This window comes from Coregonus clupeaformis, chromosome 7, assembly GCF_020615455.1.
Source record: "Coregonus clupeaformis isolate EN_2021a chromosome 7, ASM2061545v1, whole genome shotgun sequence".
NCBI classification, from domain to species: domain Eukaryota; kingdom Metazoa; phylum Chordata; class Actinopteri; order Salmoniformes; family Salmonidae; genus Coregonus; species Coregonus clupeaformis.
This window is the reverse complement of record NC_059198.1, coordinates 64,315,794-64,329,291: the sequence shown is the minus strand read 5'-3', so window position 1 is coordinate 64,329,291 and position 13,498 is coordinate 64,315,794. Positions and strand designations below refer to the sequence as shown.

The following is a 13,498-nucleotide window of genomic DNA, read 5'->3' as shown; positions in this document are numbered from 1 at the left end:
TGTTCCAAAAGTACGTGAAATAGAAACAGAAGTTTCCCTTTGTTTCCATAGAAATAGATGTTTCCATTTGTTTCCATTGAAATAGATGTTTCCATTTGTTTCCATAGAAATAGATGTTTCCATTTGTTTCCATAGAAATAGATGTTTCCATTTGTTTCCATAGAAATAGATGTTTCCATTTCCGTTTGTCTACTGCCATGTAGCACTTGTCTTCTTTGATTCCAAACTTCATGTTTGGTCCATGTGAAGAGGTCCACATCATCTAAATAGTAACAACTTCTGCTACAGCTCTATTTCGCTTACATTTCAAACCTATTGCTTGGAGACATCTGACATCTCCCGATCCACCATATGGTTAGAGATGAGATTAGTCTGCTGTATTATGGCGCTCAGTGGTCACGTGTCTCTATATACAGTTACACTAACGGCAGGATGACCAATCATTCTGCCTGTACGGCTCAGTGGCTAATTTAAATCAAACGAAACAGCACCACCGTCTGGTCGTAGTAGGTATTACACATAACGGAAATCGGTTTGTTGTCTTCCTGTTTCTAGATGTGTGTTGCGGTAGTAAGTTGATCGCATGCTATTGCTTCTGCTACTACACGGTCTATGGACAGTAACGTTTTAGCTACATTGTGTCATGTCATGATTATGCCCGCGGTAAAACACGGATAGATAAATCGATATGGTGTTACCAAAATAACCGGTTAGTTTGACTTGCATGTGGTAGGTGTTACAGTTCAAGGGCAACCAATTTACGCTGTACTACTGTATTACGCTGTAGTGCAACAACTTGAAATGATTGTCTGACATTCGCTCACATATTGAGTGAAAGGATGCTGAAAGCATTTCTAACAGCAGCCCGCGGGCCTACGGTCTGCTTGGGTCGGTGTTTCAGTAGTGAAGTGAGTGGTGCAGTTTCCAAGTTAGCCGGGTTCTCCTCTCCACCATTCTCAACGGAGGCTTCACTCTATGTGCACGTGAGTATTGGTAGACTACTCAATGAGCATCTCTCTATCTCTCTTTCTTTCTGGTATCTATCCTTCTCTCAAAAGGCAATGAATGAATGAGAGCCGATTTCAACCAACACTTTGTCAGTCAAACTCATTTGTGTCATCCACCCCACAGTGGCCATACTGTCTGGGGAGATACGCCTACTGCAGAGGAGGCTGGTGGGAGGTGCTATAGGAGGACGGGCTCATTATAATGGCTGGAATGGAATCAATGGAATGGTGCCAAACACATGGGAACAACATGTTTGACACAGTTCCATTTGATTCCATTCCAGCCATTACAATGAGCCTGTCCTCCTATAGCTCCTCCCCCCAGCCTCCTCTGTCTACTGTAACTTCAACAATTGCAACCCTGACCCTGTCCCTAACCCTAACCCTGATCCTGACCCTGACCCTCTCCTGTTCATAGTGGCCCTACTGTCTGAAGAGATGCTCCTACTGTAACTTCAACAAGTACATCCCTCGCTCTGACAACCAGGACGTCATGTTGGAGTGTCTCCAGCGGGAGACCGAGACCTTACTAAAGCTCAGCCAGGTGTCCCGGTAGGTTTACCGTCTAAATTCAACCCTCCTCTGTGTGCCATCGCCTTTAGCTTTAGTGTCTCCATGGGTGCATCTGAAATGGCACCCTATTCCCTATACAGTGCACTATTTCCAGAGTGCCTGAGGCTGACTATATAGGGAATAGGGTGCAATTTCAGACTCACTCAGGCTGCTCCTCCACCTCCTGGAATTCAACTCCAAGTCAAGAGTCTTAGCATTTTTCTTCCTTCTATTTTAACATCTCTCTCTCTCTCTCTCTCTCTCTCTCTCTCTCTCTCTCTCTCTCTCTCTGTCCTCTCTCTCTCCCTGTCCTCTCTCTCTCCCTGTCCTCTCTCTCTCCCTGTCCTCTCTCTCCCCCTCCCTCCCTGTCTCTCTCCCCCTCCCTCCCTGTCTCTCTCCCCCACTCTCCCTGTCTCTCTCCCCCTCCCTCCGTCTCTCTCCCTCGCTCTCTGTCTCTCTCTCTCTCCCTCCCTCCCTGTCTCTCTCTCCCTCCCTCCCTGTCTCTCTCTCTCTCCCTCCCTCCCTGTCTCTCTCCCCCTCCCTCCCTGTCTCTCTCCCCCTCCCTCCCTGTCTCTCTCTTCCTCCCTCCCTGTCTCTCTCTTCCTCTCTTCCTCCCTGTCTCTCTCTTCTCTCTCTCTCTCTCTCTCTCTCCGTCTCTCTCTCTCTCCCTGTCTCTCTCTCCCTGTCTCTCTTCTCTCTCTCGTCTTCAGTATCACCTCCGTGTTTTTTGGAGGCGGGACTCCCAGCCTGGCCCACCCCGCCGCCATTGCTGCGGTCCTGGAGACGGTTGCCAGGCACGCTGGCCTATCAGAGGAGGCGGAGGTCACTCTGGAGGTCAACCCCACCCCCATAGGAAGCTCTAAGTTGGAGAACTTCCTCCATGCTGGCGTCAACCGTTTTTCCATCGGAGTGCAGGTGCAATTAAGGCCGGTATTCAGTCAGTTGCACATAGTAGATTTCCTGAAAGCATTCTCAGAAGTGTTGAATTACATCCTTCTACTGTACATAATGGGAATGGTCAGGCGGAGGCTAGCAACCCTATCCCATAAAACCTTTTCTGCTACGGAAACTGAAAGAATAGAAAACATTGTTAATGTTGGAAAGAGGAGAAGGAGAGAGAAGGAGAGGAGAAGGAGAGGAGGAGAAGGAGAGGAGGAGAAGGAGAAGGAAAGAAGGAGAGGAAAAGGAGAGGAGAAGGCCAGGAGGACAAGAGTGTGATGCAGCCTTTAGAATGAAGCAACACAGTCAGTCACTGATCACTAGCTTTGTTCTGAACAGTCAGTCACTGATCACTAGCTTTGTTCTGAAGAGTCAGTCACTGATCACTGGCTTTGTTCTGAACAGTCAGTCACTGATCACTAGCTTTGTTCTGAACAGTCAGTTACTGATCACTAGCTTTGTTCTGAACAGTCAGTCAGTGATCACTAGCTTTGTTCTGAACAGTCAGTCAGTGATCACTAGCTTTGTTCTGAACAGTCAGTCACTGATCACTAGCTTTGTTCTGAAGTCAGTCAGTCACTGATCACTAGCTTTGTTCTGAACAGTCAGTCAGTCACTGATCACTAGCTTTGTTCTGAACAGTCAGTCACTGATCACTAGCTTTGTTCTGAACAGTCAGTCAGTGATCACTAGCTTTGTTCTGAACAGTCAGTCACTGATCACTAGCTTTGTTCTGAACAGTCAGTTACTGATCACTAGCTTTGTTCTGAGAACCAAGTGTCCTTTTCATATGTGGAACTGGGGAGCTGAAGGAGAGCTTTGGGAAACACTGTTCTAACATGTCTCTCATATGTCTGCTTCTTTTCAACCAACAGTCTCTCCGGGACGACGACCTGAAGGTTCTGGGGAGAGACCATAACACTCAGCATGCTTTACAGACCATAGCGGAGGCTCGGAGGCTCTGCCCGGGCAGGGTGTCGGTCGACGTCATGTTCGGACGTCCTGGTCAGAGCGTTGCATCCTGGGAGTTGGAATTGGATGAGCTGCTGTCGGTGTGTGATGACCACGTCTCCCTGTACCAGCTGACCCTGGAGAGAGGCATGTCTTTTCTTACAAACACTGATTGTTTTTTTTGTGCGTGAGTATTTAGAAGTTTAATGTACAGATCAGAACATGAGATGGGGAGATGGAGGAGAGGATACATGAGAGGAAGTAGCAGGAACTATACCACTACACTGCCCCCAGCAGACTGAACCTGCAGATATTCTGAAGAAGGTTTTTACTTGCAGTGACTGTGATATGTGGTTGTTTTTACTTACCGTAGTTGAATTAGTAGCTGTTGTGATTGTAACAGCTAATAGGTATCCAAATGAATATATGCACTGACTGTAAGTCACTCTGGATAAGAGCTTCTGCTGCTAAATGACTCCAATGTAAACATGTCAACTGCAGGCACACAGCTCTTCAGCCAGGTTCAGAAAGGCCAACTGAGCGTGCCCAGTGATGACATCACAGCTGTCATGTATGAATCTGCCAGGAGGATTCTTCAGAATAGAGGCTATCTGCAGTATGAGGTGTCCAACTTTGCAAGAAATGTAAGTTCTACTCTCTCTCTCTGTGTGTGTGAGTCCTTGTGTCTGTCCTACTACTGTGCCATTAGTAGAAATACCTTTAACAGAAAACCTTGCTGTAGAAAACCCTGCAGTAGAAACACCTTTAGGAGAAAACCCTGCAGTAGAAACACCTTTAGGAGAAAACCCTGCAGTAGAAACACCTTTAGGAGAAAACCCTGCAGTAGAAACACCTTTAGGAGAAAACCCTGCAGTAGAAACACCTTTAGGAGAAAACCCTGCAGTAGAAACACCAGGCTATTCTCTGTGCTGTATTGGTTGTCGTAACTATTGAATATTAATATTACCTGCTACAGTTGGGACACATCTGTAATATACCTTGTGTATTTTATGTTTGTTTTGAAGGGTGCCATCAGCAAACACAATATGAGCTACTGGAAGGCCAGTCAGTACCTTGGAGTGGGCCCTGGTGAGTTAATAGTGCTTTATGAATGCTTTATGAATGCTCTATAAGACCTTTATGAATGCTCTATAACAACTTTATGAATGCTGTATAACACCTTTATGAATGCTCTATAAAGCCTTTATAAGTGGTTGTTTATTTGAAGTGGGACTCTTCTGTCTGCCAGGAGCCCATGGTCGCTTCGTCCCCCATGGAGAGGGGGGTGTATGTCGAGAGGCCCGTACCCAGACTCTGGAGCCTGATGTCTGGGTGAGAGAGGTGCAGCAGAGGGGTCACGGGACTCGACGCAGGATACCCCTCACCCACCTGGGACTGTGAGTCAACTACTTTCCGCTTCAGGCTGTTCACCTGCAGAGTTCACACCGTGCTGCTCGTTAAAGGGATAATCCACTCCAGAATGAAACTAATAATCGATGTTCTATGAGTGGGTAAAATAACTATTTTCACCTTTGATTTTACTTCTAAGTGGTCTGTCTGTACAATCAGAAAATTGTGTTGTGCCACGTAATCGCGATAAGGTTCTCGTCACAGGAAATAAGGAATAACAAACTATCACATTTCATGATGCCTGCTGGACTGTTCCTTTACACTGTACCCTGTCCTGTTTAGCCTCAGCCCAAACTTTATCGCTATTACCAGTTGTTGTCTTAGCTCTCTCTAATAACACCTGTGATTGCTTTATGCCTCTCTCCCATGTCAATATGCCTTGCCTATTGCTGTTTGGGTTAGTTCTTATTATACAATTTCACTGTAGAACCCCAAGTCCCTCTCAAACTGCCTCAAATAGTTCCTTTGTTCCACCCCCCATACACGCCGAGACCGGCTCAATCGGTGCCTCCAGTGATGCTATCTCTTTCATTGTTACCCAACGCTTAGGTTTACCTTAACTGTACTCATATCCTTCCATATCCTTTTCTGTACATAATGCCCTGAATCTTTTCTACAATGCCCGGAGAACTGCCCCCTTTATTCTACGTACCCAATGCACTAGAAGACCAGTTCTTAAAGCCTTTAGTCGTATCCTTATTCTAGTACTCCTCTGTTCCTCTGGTGATGTAGAGGCTAACCCAGGCCCTGCAGCCCCCAGTATCACTCCTACTCCCCAGGAGCTTTCATTTGTTGACTTCTGTAACCGTAAAAGCCTTGGTTTTCTGCACGTAAATATCAGAAGCCTCCTTCCTAAGTTTGAGTTATTCACTGTGTTAGCACACTCCGCCAACCCTGATGTTCTAGCAGTGTCTGAATCCTGGCTTAGGAAGGCCACCAAAAATTCTGAAATTTCCATCCCCAACTATAACATTTTCCGTCTAGATAGAACTGCCAAAGGGGGTGGAGTTGCAATCTACTGTAGAGATAGCCTGCAGAGCTCTATCATACTATCCAGGTCTGTGCCCAAACAGTTTGAGCTTCTACTTCTAAAAATCCACCTTTACAGAAATAAATCTCTCACTGTTGCCGCTTGCTACAGACCCCCTCAGCCCCAGCTGTGCCCTGGACACCATATGTGAATTGATTGCCCCCCATCTATCCTCAGAGTTCGTACTGCTTGGTGACCTAAATTGGGAAATGCTTAACACCCCGGCCATCCTACAATCTAAACTAGATGCCCTCAATCTCACACAAATTATCAACGAACCTACCAGGTACAACCCTAAATCCATAAACATGGGTACCCTCATAGATATCATCCTGACTAACTTACCCTCTAAATACACCTCCACTGTCTTCAACCAGGATCTGAGCGATCACTGCCTTATTGCCTGCGTCCGTAATGGGTACGCGGTCAAACGACCACCCCTCATCACTGTCAAACGCTCCCAAAAACACTTCAGCGAGCAGGCCTTCCTAATTGACCTGGCCCAGGTATCCTGGATGGATATAGATCTCATTCCGTCAGTAGAGGATGCCTGGTTGTTCTTTAAAAGTGCTTTCCTCTCAATCTTAAATAAGCATGCCCCATTCAACAAATTCAGAACTAAGAACAGATATAGCCCCTGGTTCTCCTCAGACTTGACTGCCCTTGACCAGCACAAAAACATCCTGTGGCGTACTGCATTAGCATCAAATAGCCCCCGCGATATGCAACTTTTCAGGGAAGTTAGGAACCAATATACACAAGCAGTTAGGAAAGCAAAGGCTAACTTTTTCAAACAGAAATTTGCATCCTGTAGTACTAACTCCAAAAAGTTTTGGGACACTGTAAAGTCCATGGAGAATAAGAGCACTTCCTCCCAGTTGCCCACTGCACTGAGGCTAGGAAACACTATCACCACCGATAAATCTACAATAATCGAGAATTTCAACAAGCATTTTGCTACGGCTGGCCATGCTTTCCACCTGGCTACCACTACCCCGGCCACCAGCTCTGCACCCTCCGCTGCAACTTGCCCATGCCCCCCCCCCGCTTCTCCTTCAGACAAATCCAGAAAGCTGATGTTCTGAAAGAGCTGCAAAATCTGGACCCCTACAAATCATCTGGGCTAGACAATCTGGACCCTTTCTTTCTAAAACTAGCCGCCGAAATTGTTGCAACCCCTATTACTAGCCTGTTCAACCTCTTTCGTAACGTCTGAGATCCCCAGAGACTGGAAAGCTGCCGCGGTCATCCCCCTCTTCAAAGGGGGTGACACTCTAGATCCAAACTGTTACAGACCCATATCCATCCTGCCCTGCCTTTCGAAAGTTTTTGAAAGCCAAGTTAACAAACAGATCACCGACCATTTCGAATCCCACCGTACCTTCTCCGCTATGCAATCCGGTTTCCGAGCTGGTCATGGGTGCACTTCAGCCACGCTCAAGGTCCTAAACGATATTATAACCGCGATCGATAATAGACAGTACTGTGCAGCCGTCTTCATCGACCTGGCCAAGGCTTTCGACTCTGTCAACCACCGCATTCTTATTGGCAGACTAAATAGCCTTGGTTTCTCAAATGACTGCCTCGCCTGGTTCACCAACTACTTCTCAGATAGAGTTCAATGTGTCAAATCGGAGGGCCTGTTGTCTGGACCTATGGCAGTCTCTATGGGGGTGCCACAGGGTTCAATTCTTGGGCCGACTCTTTTCTCTGTGTATATCAATGATGTCGCTCTTGCTGCTGGTGACTCTCAGATCCACCTCTACGCAGACGACACCATTTTGTATACATCTGGCCCTTCATTGGACACTGTGTTAACAAACCTCCAAACGAGCTTCAATGCCATACAACACTCCTTCAGTAGCCTCCAACTGCTCTTAAACACTAGTAAAACTAAATGCATGCTCTTCAACCGAACGCTGCTTGCACCCGCCCACCCGACTAGAATCACTACTCTCGACGGGTCTGACCTAGAGTATGTGGACAACTACAAATACCTAGGTGTCTGGTTAGACTGTAAACTCTCCTTCCAGACTCACATTAAGAATTTCCAATCCAAAGTTAAATCTAGAATCGGTTTCCTATTTCGCAACAAAGCCTCCTTCACTCATGCTGCCAAACATGCCCTCGTAAAACTGACTATCCTACCAATCCTTGACTTCGGCGATGTCATTTACAAAATAGCCTCCAACACTCTACTCAGCAAATAAATAAAAAAACAAAGCCCCATATACTACCCACCACTGTGACCTGTACGCTATTGTTGGCTGGTCCTCACTACATATTCGTTGGCAAACCCACTGGCTCCAGGCCATCTATAAATCACTGCTAGGCAAATCCCCGCCTTATCTTAGCTCATTGGTCACCATAGCAACACCCACCCGTAGTATGCGCTCCAGCAGGTATATCTCACTGGTCATCCCCAAAGCCAACACCTCCTTTGGCCGCCATTCCTTCCAGTTCTCTGCTGCCAATGACTGGAACAAATTGCAAAAATCTCTGAAGCTGGAGACTCTTATCTCCCTCACTAACTTTAAGCATCAGTTGTCATAGCACCTTACCGATCACTGCACCTGTACACAGCCCATCTGAAATTAGCCCGCCCAACTACCTCATCCCTATATTGTTATTTATTTTGCTCATTTGTACCCCAGTATCTCTATTTGCACATCATCTCTTGCACATCTATCATTCCAGTGTTAATACTAATTGTAATTATTTTGCACTATAGCCTATTTATTGCCTTACCTCCATAACTTGCTACATTTGCACACACTGTATATATATCTTTCTGTTGTATTTTTGACTTTATGTTTTGTTTTACCCCATATGTAACTCTGTGTTGTTGTTTTTATCGCACTGCTTTGCTTTATCTTGGCCAGGTCGCAGTTGTAAATGAGAACTTGTTCTCAACTGGCTTACCTGGTTAAATAAAGGTGAAATAAAATAAAATAAAATAACGCTGTAAGTCCCATATCAGCCAATAGACGGTATGAACATACTGGTTGACTGTGAGTCAGCTGATCTACTGTCTGCTTCAGACTGTTCACCTGCAGAGTTCATACGGTGCTGCACGTTAATGGTCTACTTTCAATAAAACTGTTCACCTGCAGAGTTCATACGGTGCTGCACGTTAATAGCATACTTCCAACAATACTCCAGACTCACTCATAGCATGGGATTTGTACATCAAGCGCTCACGCTACAGAAACAGGAAATCCTGCCCTATGGGCCATTCTGGCTTGGACAAGGCTTCCTTACTCACAGCATGGCAGATATACTGTAGCAACTTGTTCACTTTATTATTCTGATTGCAGATTGGAGGAAGTGTTGGTCATGGGACTGCGTTTGATTGACGGCATCACTCACCAGGTAATCTTGGTTAACCCAGAACATTGACGGCATCACTCACCAGGTAATCTTGGTTAACCCAGAACATTGACGGCATCACTCACCAGGTAATCTTGGTTAACCCAGAACATTGACAGCATCACTCACCAGGTAATCCTGGTTATCCCAGAACAAAAGTCTCACATCATTTGGTCAGATTATGTTTACATAGTCTGTCCACATACTAAACAGTATATACACACAGTAGATGCTATAACAAGAGGATGTTTCAATTGTTTCTAGATTCATTGTTTGTGTCAATAGGGTCCATCATCAATGGACAAAAACATGTTCTAACCGTACGTTGTGTTCAGTATGTTGCACACCACTATTCTGATTCACCTTTCTTTCTGTCTACATCTGGGTTTATGTTTCTGATTCATGGTATTTCTGCGGCAGCATTGGCAGTTGTTCAGTCCCAGGGCAGATCTACACCAGATTCTCAGCTCATCCTCTGAAGTACAAGACCTTCAACAGACAGGCCTTCTAATCCTGGATGACAGGTAACCCAGACTTTCAACAGACAGGCCTTCTAATCCTGGATGACAGGTAACCCAGACCTTCAACAGACAGGCCTTCTAATCCTGGATGACAGGTAACCCAGACTTTCAACAGACAGGCCTTCTAATCCTGGATGACAGGTAACCCAGACCTTCAACAGACAGGCCTTCTAATCCTGGATGACAGGTAACCCAGACCTTCAACAGACTGGCCTTCTAATCCTGGATGACAGGTAACACAGACCTTCAACAGATAGGCCTTCTAATCCTGGATGACAGGTAACACATACCTTCAACAGACAGGCCTTCTAATCCTGGATGACAGGTAACCAATGGTAACCTGTTTATCCTGTTCTGTCATACAGTGAGGGGAAAAAGTATTTGATCCCCTGCTGATTTTGTATGTTTGCCCACTGACAAAGACATGATCAGTCTATAACTTTTAATGGTAGGTTTATTTGAACAGTGAGAGACAGAATAACAACAACAAAAAATCCAGAAAAACGCATGTCAAAAATGTTATAAATTGATTTGCATTTTAATGAGGGAAATAAGTATTTGACCCCTCTCAATCAGAAAGATTTCTGGCTCCCAGGTGTCTGTTATACAGGTAACGAGCTGAGATTAGGAGTGCTCCTAATCTCAGTTTGATACCTGTATAAAAGACACCTCAAAAAGCCTCGAAACCTTAATGACTTTGAGAAGATCTGCAAAGAGGAGTGGAACAAAATCCCTCCTGAGATGTGTGCAAACCTTGTGGCCAACTACAAGAAACGTCTGACCTCTGTGATCGCCAACAAGGGTTTTGCCACCAAGTACTAAGTCATGTTTTGCAGAGGGATCAAATACTTTTTTCCCTCACTGTATTTACTTTTTATTATATTATTGAAGGAGCTCAGAAAATTCTCTCTTCAGTTTATTGGGAAGTATACAATAGTTGGTCCCACTTTAAACAAACTACAATTCATAAAGCCTTTTTTATAGAGCATTCACAAAGAGTTTGAGGGCTTCATTAAGAATGATAACTTGTGGTCTGTTTAAAGTGGGACCCAGTGGTTGTATCTCCATGTCTGTTTGAGTCTCTAAGTAACACAGGGTTTCCCCCCCCACTATACAGCTGATTCAAATGACCAACTCATCATCAAGCTTTGATTATTTGAATCAGCTGTGTAGTGCTAGGGCACAAACCAAAACGTGCACCCCTTGGGGTCCCCAGGACAGAGTTTGGGAAACACTGACAACCCCTTTTTGTCTTCTGTGTAGGGGTCTGCGGTGCTCGTGGCAGGGTCTGGCCTTAATGGACAGCATGTTACCCACCCTGCTACTGGAGCTGGAGGCCCACATCACCCAGGGGCTCCAGCAGCAGGCCAGGGTGTCTGGAGGCCCACATCACCCAGGGGCTCCAGCAGCAGGCCAGGGTGTCTGGAGACCCACATCACCCAGGGGCTCCAGCAGCAGGCCAGGGTGTCCAGCGTAGGAGACCAGAGAGATGGAGGACGGAGAGTCTCCAAGCCTGGCTGACAGAGAGGGGGGAGAGAGAGAGATCCTGGAGAGTTACCTGGAAGCCACTATGAGACTGGAGCGTATTGTTGAAGCCTGGAGACAGCACCACAACACTGTAGACTGGAGCGTATTGTTGAAGCCTGGAGACAGCACCACAACACTGTAGACTGGAGTGTATTGTTGAAGCCTGGAGACAGCACCACAACACTGTAGACTGGAGTGTATTGTTGAAGCCTGGAGACAGCACCACAACACTGTAGACTGGAGCGTATTGTTGAAGCCTGGAGACAGCACCACAACACTGTAGACTGGAGCGTATTGTTGAAGCCTGGAGACAGCACCACAACACTGTAGACTGGAGCGTATTGTTGAAGCCTGAAGACAGCACCACAACACTGTAGACTGGAGCGTATTGTTGAAGCCTGAAGACAGCACCACAACACTGTAGACTGGAGCGTATTGTTGAAGCCTGAAGACAGTACCACAACATAGGGAAAAGGATGCCATTTGGAATGCACACAATATCAGCTGTGTCTATGTAGTGTGGGTTGCCGTCTCTCCATGTCTCCGTCTCTCCATGTCTCCGTCTCTGTCTCTCCATATCTCCGTCTCTCCATGTCTCCGTATCTCCATGTCTCCGTCTCTCCATGTCTCCGTCTCTCCATGTCTCTGTCTCTCCATGTCTCCGTCTCTCCATGTCTCTGTCTCTCCATGTCTCTGTCTCTCCATGTCTCCGTCTCTCCATGTCTCTGTCTCTCCATGTCTCTGTCTCTCCATGTCTCCGTCTCTCCATGTCTCTGTCTCTCCATGTCTCTGTCTCTCCATGTCTCCGTCTCTCCATGTTTCCGTCTCTCCATATCTCCGTCTCTCCATGTCTCCGTCTCTCCATGTCTCCGTCTCTCCATGTCTCCGTCTCTCCATGTCTCTGTCTCTCCATGTCTCCGTCTCTCCATGTCTCTGTCTCTCCATGTCTCCGTCTCTCCATGTCTCTGTCTCTCCATGTCTCCGTCTCTCCATGTCTCCGTCTCTCCATGTCTCTGTCTCTCCATGTCTCTGTCTCTCCATGTCTCCATCTCTGTCTCTCCATATCTCTGTCTCTCCATGTCTCCGTCTCTCCATGTCTCTGTCTCTCCATGTCTCCGTCTCTCCATGTCTCCGTCTCTCCATGTCTCCGTCTCTCAATGTCTCTGTCTCTCCATGTCTCTGTCTCTCCATGTCTCTGTCTCTCCATGTCTCCGTCTCTCCATGTCTCTGTCTCTCCATGTCTCTGTCTCTCCATGTCTCCGTCTCTCCATGTCTCCGTCTCTGTCTCTCCATATCTCTGTCTCTCCATGTCTCTGTCTCTCCATGTCTCTGTCTCTCCATGTCTCTGTCTCTCCATGTCTCTGTCTCTCCATGTCTCTGTCTCTCCATGTCTCCGTCTCTGTCTCTCCATATCTCTGTCTCTCCATGTCTCCGTCTCTCCATGTCTCTGTCTCTCCATGTCTCCGTCTCTCCATGTCTCTGTCTCTCCATGTCTCCGTCTCTCCATGTCTCTGTCTCTCCATGTCTCCGTCTCTCCATGTCTCCGTCTCTCCATGTCTCCGTCTCTGTCTCTCCATATCTCTGTCTCTCCATGTCTCTGTCTCTCCATGTCTCTGTCTCTCCATGTCTCTGTCTCTCCATGTCTCCGTCTCTCCATGTCTCTGTCTCTCCATGTCTCCGTCTCTCCATGTCTCCGTCTCTCCATGTCTCTGTCTCTCCATGTCTCTGTCTCTCCATGTCTCCGTCTCTCCATGTCTCTGTCTCTCCATGTCTCCGTCTCTCCATGTTTCCGTCTCTCCATGTCTCCGTCTCTCCATGTCTCCGTCTCTCCATGTCTCTGTCTCTCCATGTCTCTGTCTCTCCATGTCTCTGTCTCTCCATGTCTCTGTCTCTCCATGTCTCCGTCTCTCCATGTCTCTGTCTCTCCATGTCTCTGTCTCGCCATGTCTCCGTCTCTCCATGTCTCCGTCTCTCCATGTCTCTGTCTCTCCATGTCTCTGTCTCTCCATGTCTCCGTCTCTGTCTCTCCATATCTCTGTCTCTCCATGTCTCCGTCTCTCCATGTCTCTGTCTCTCCATGTCTCCGTCTCTCCATGTCTCCGTCTCTCCATGTCTCCGTCTCTCCATGTCTCTGTCTCTCCATGTCTCTGTCTCTCCATGTCTCTGTCTCTCCATGTCTCTGTCTCTCCATG

The 13,498-nt window shown here is 46.8% G+C and overlaps 1 protein-coding gene across 1 annotated transcript; it reads left to right on the top strand.

Annotated features, from left to right (window-relative positions):
* Window positions 1-557: 557 nt before the first annotated feature.
* Window positions 558-11,901, top strand: rsad1 (radical S-adenosyl methionine domain containing 1). The gene is made up of 10 exons (XM_041882124.2): window positions 558-983; window positions 1,426-1,559; window positions 2,270-2,474; window positions 3,374-3,596; window positions 3,951-4,093; window positions 4,475-4,538; window positions 4,699-4,846; window positions 9,207-9,261; window positions 9,679-9,782; window positions 11,043-11,901. The coding sequence occupies exons 1-10, from the start codon at window positions 840-842 to the stop codon at window positions 11,254-11,256; spliced, it is 1,434 nt and encodes a 477-aa protein (XP_041738058.1). The 5' UTR covers window positions 558-839; the 3' UTR covers window positions 11,257-11,901.
* The last annotated feature ends 1,597 nt before the right edge of the window (window positions 11,902-13,498 follow it).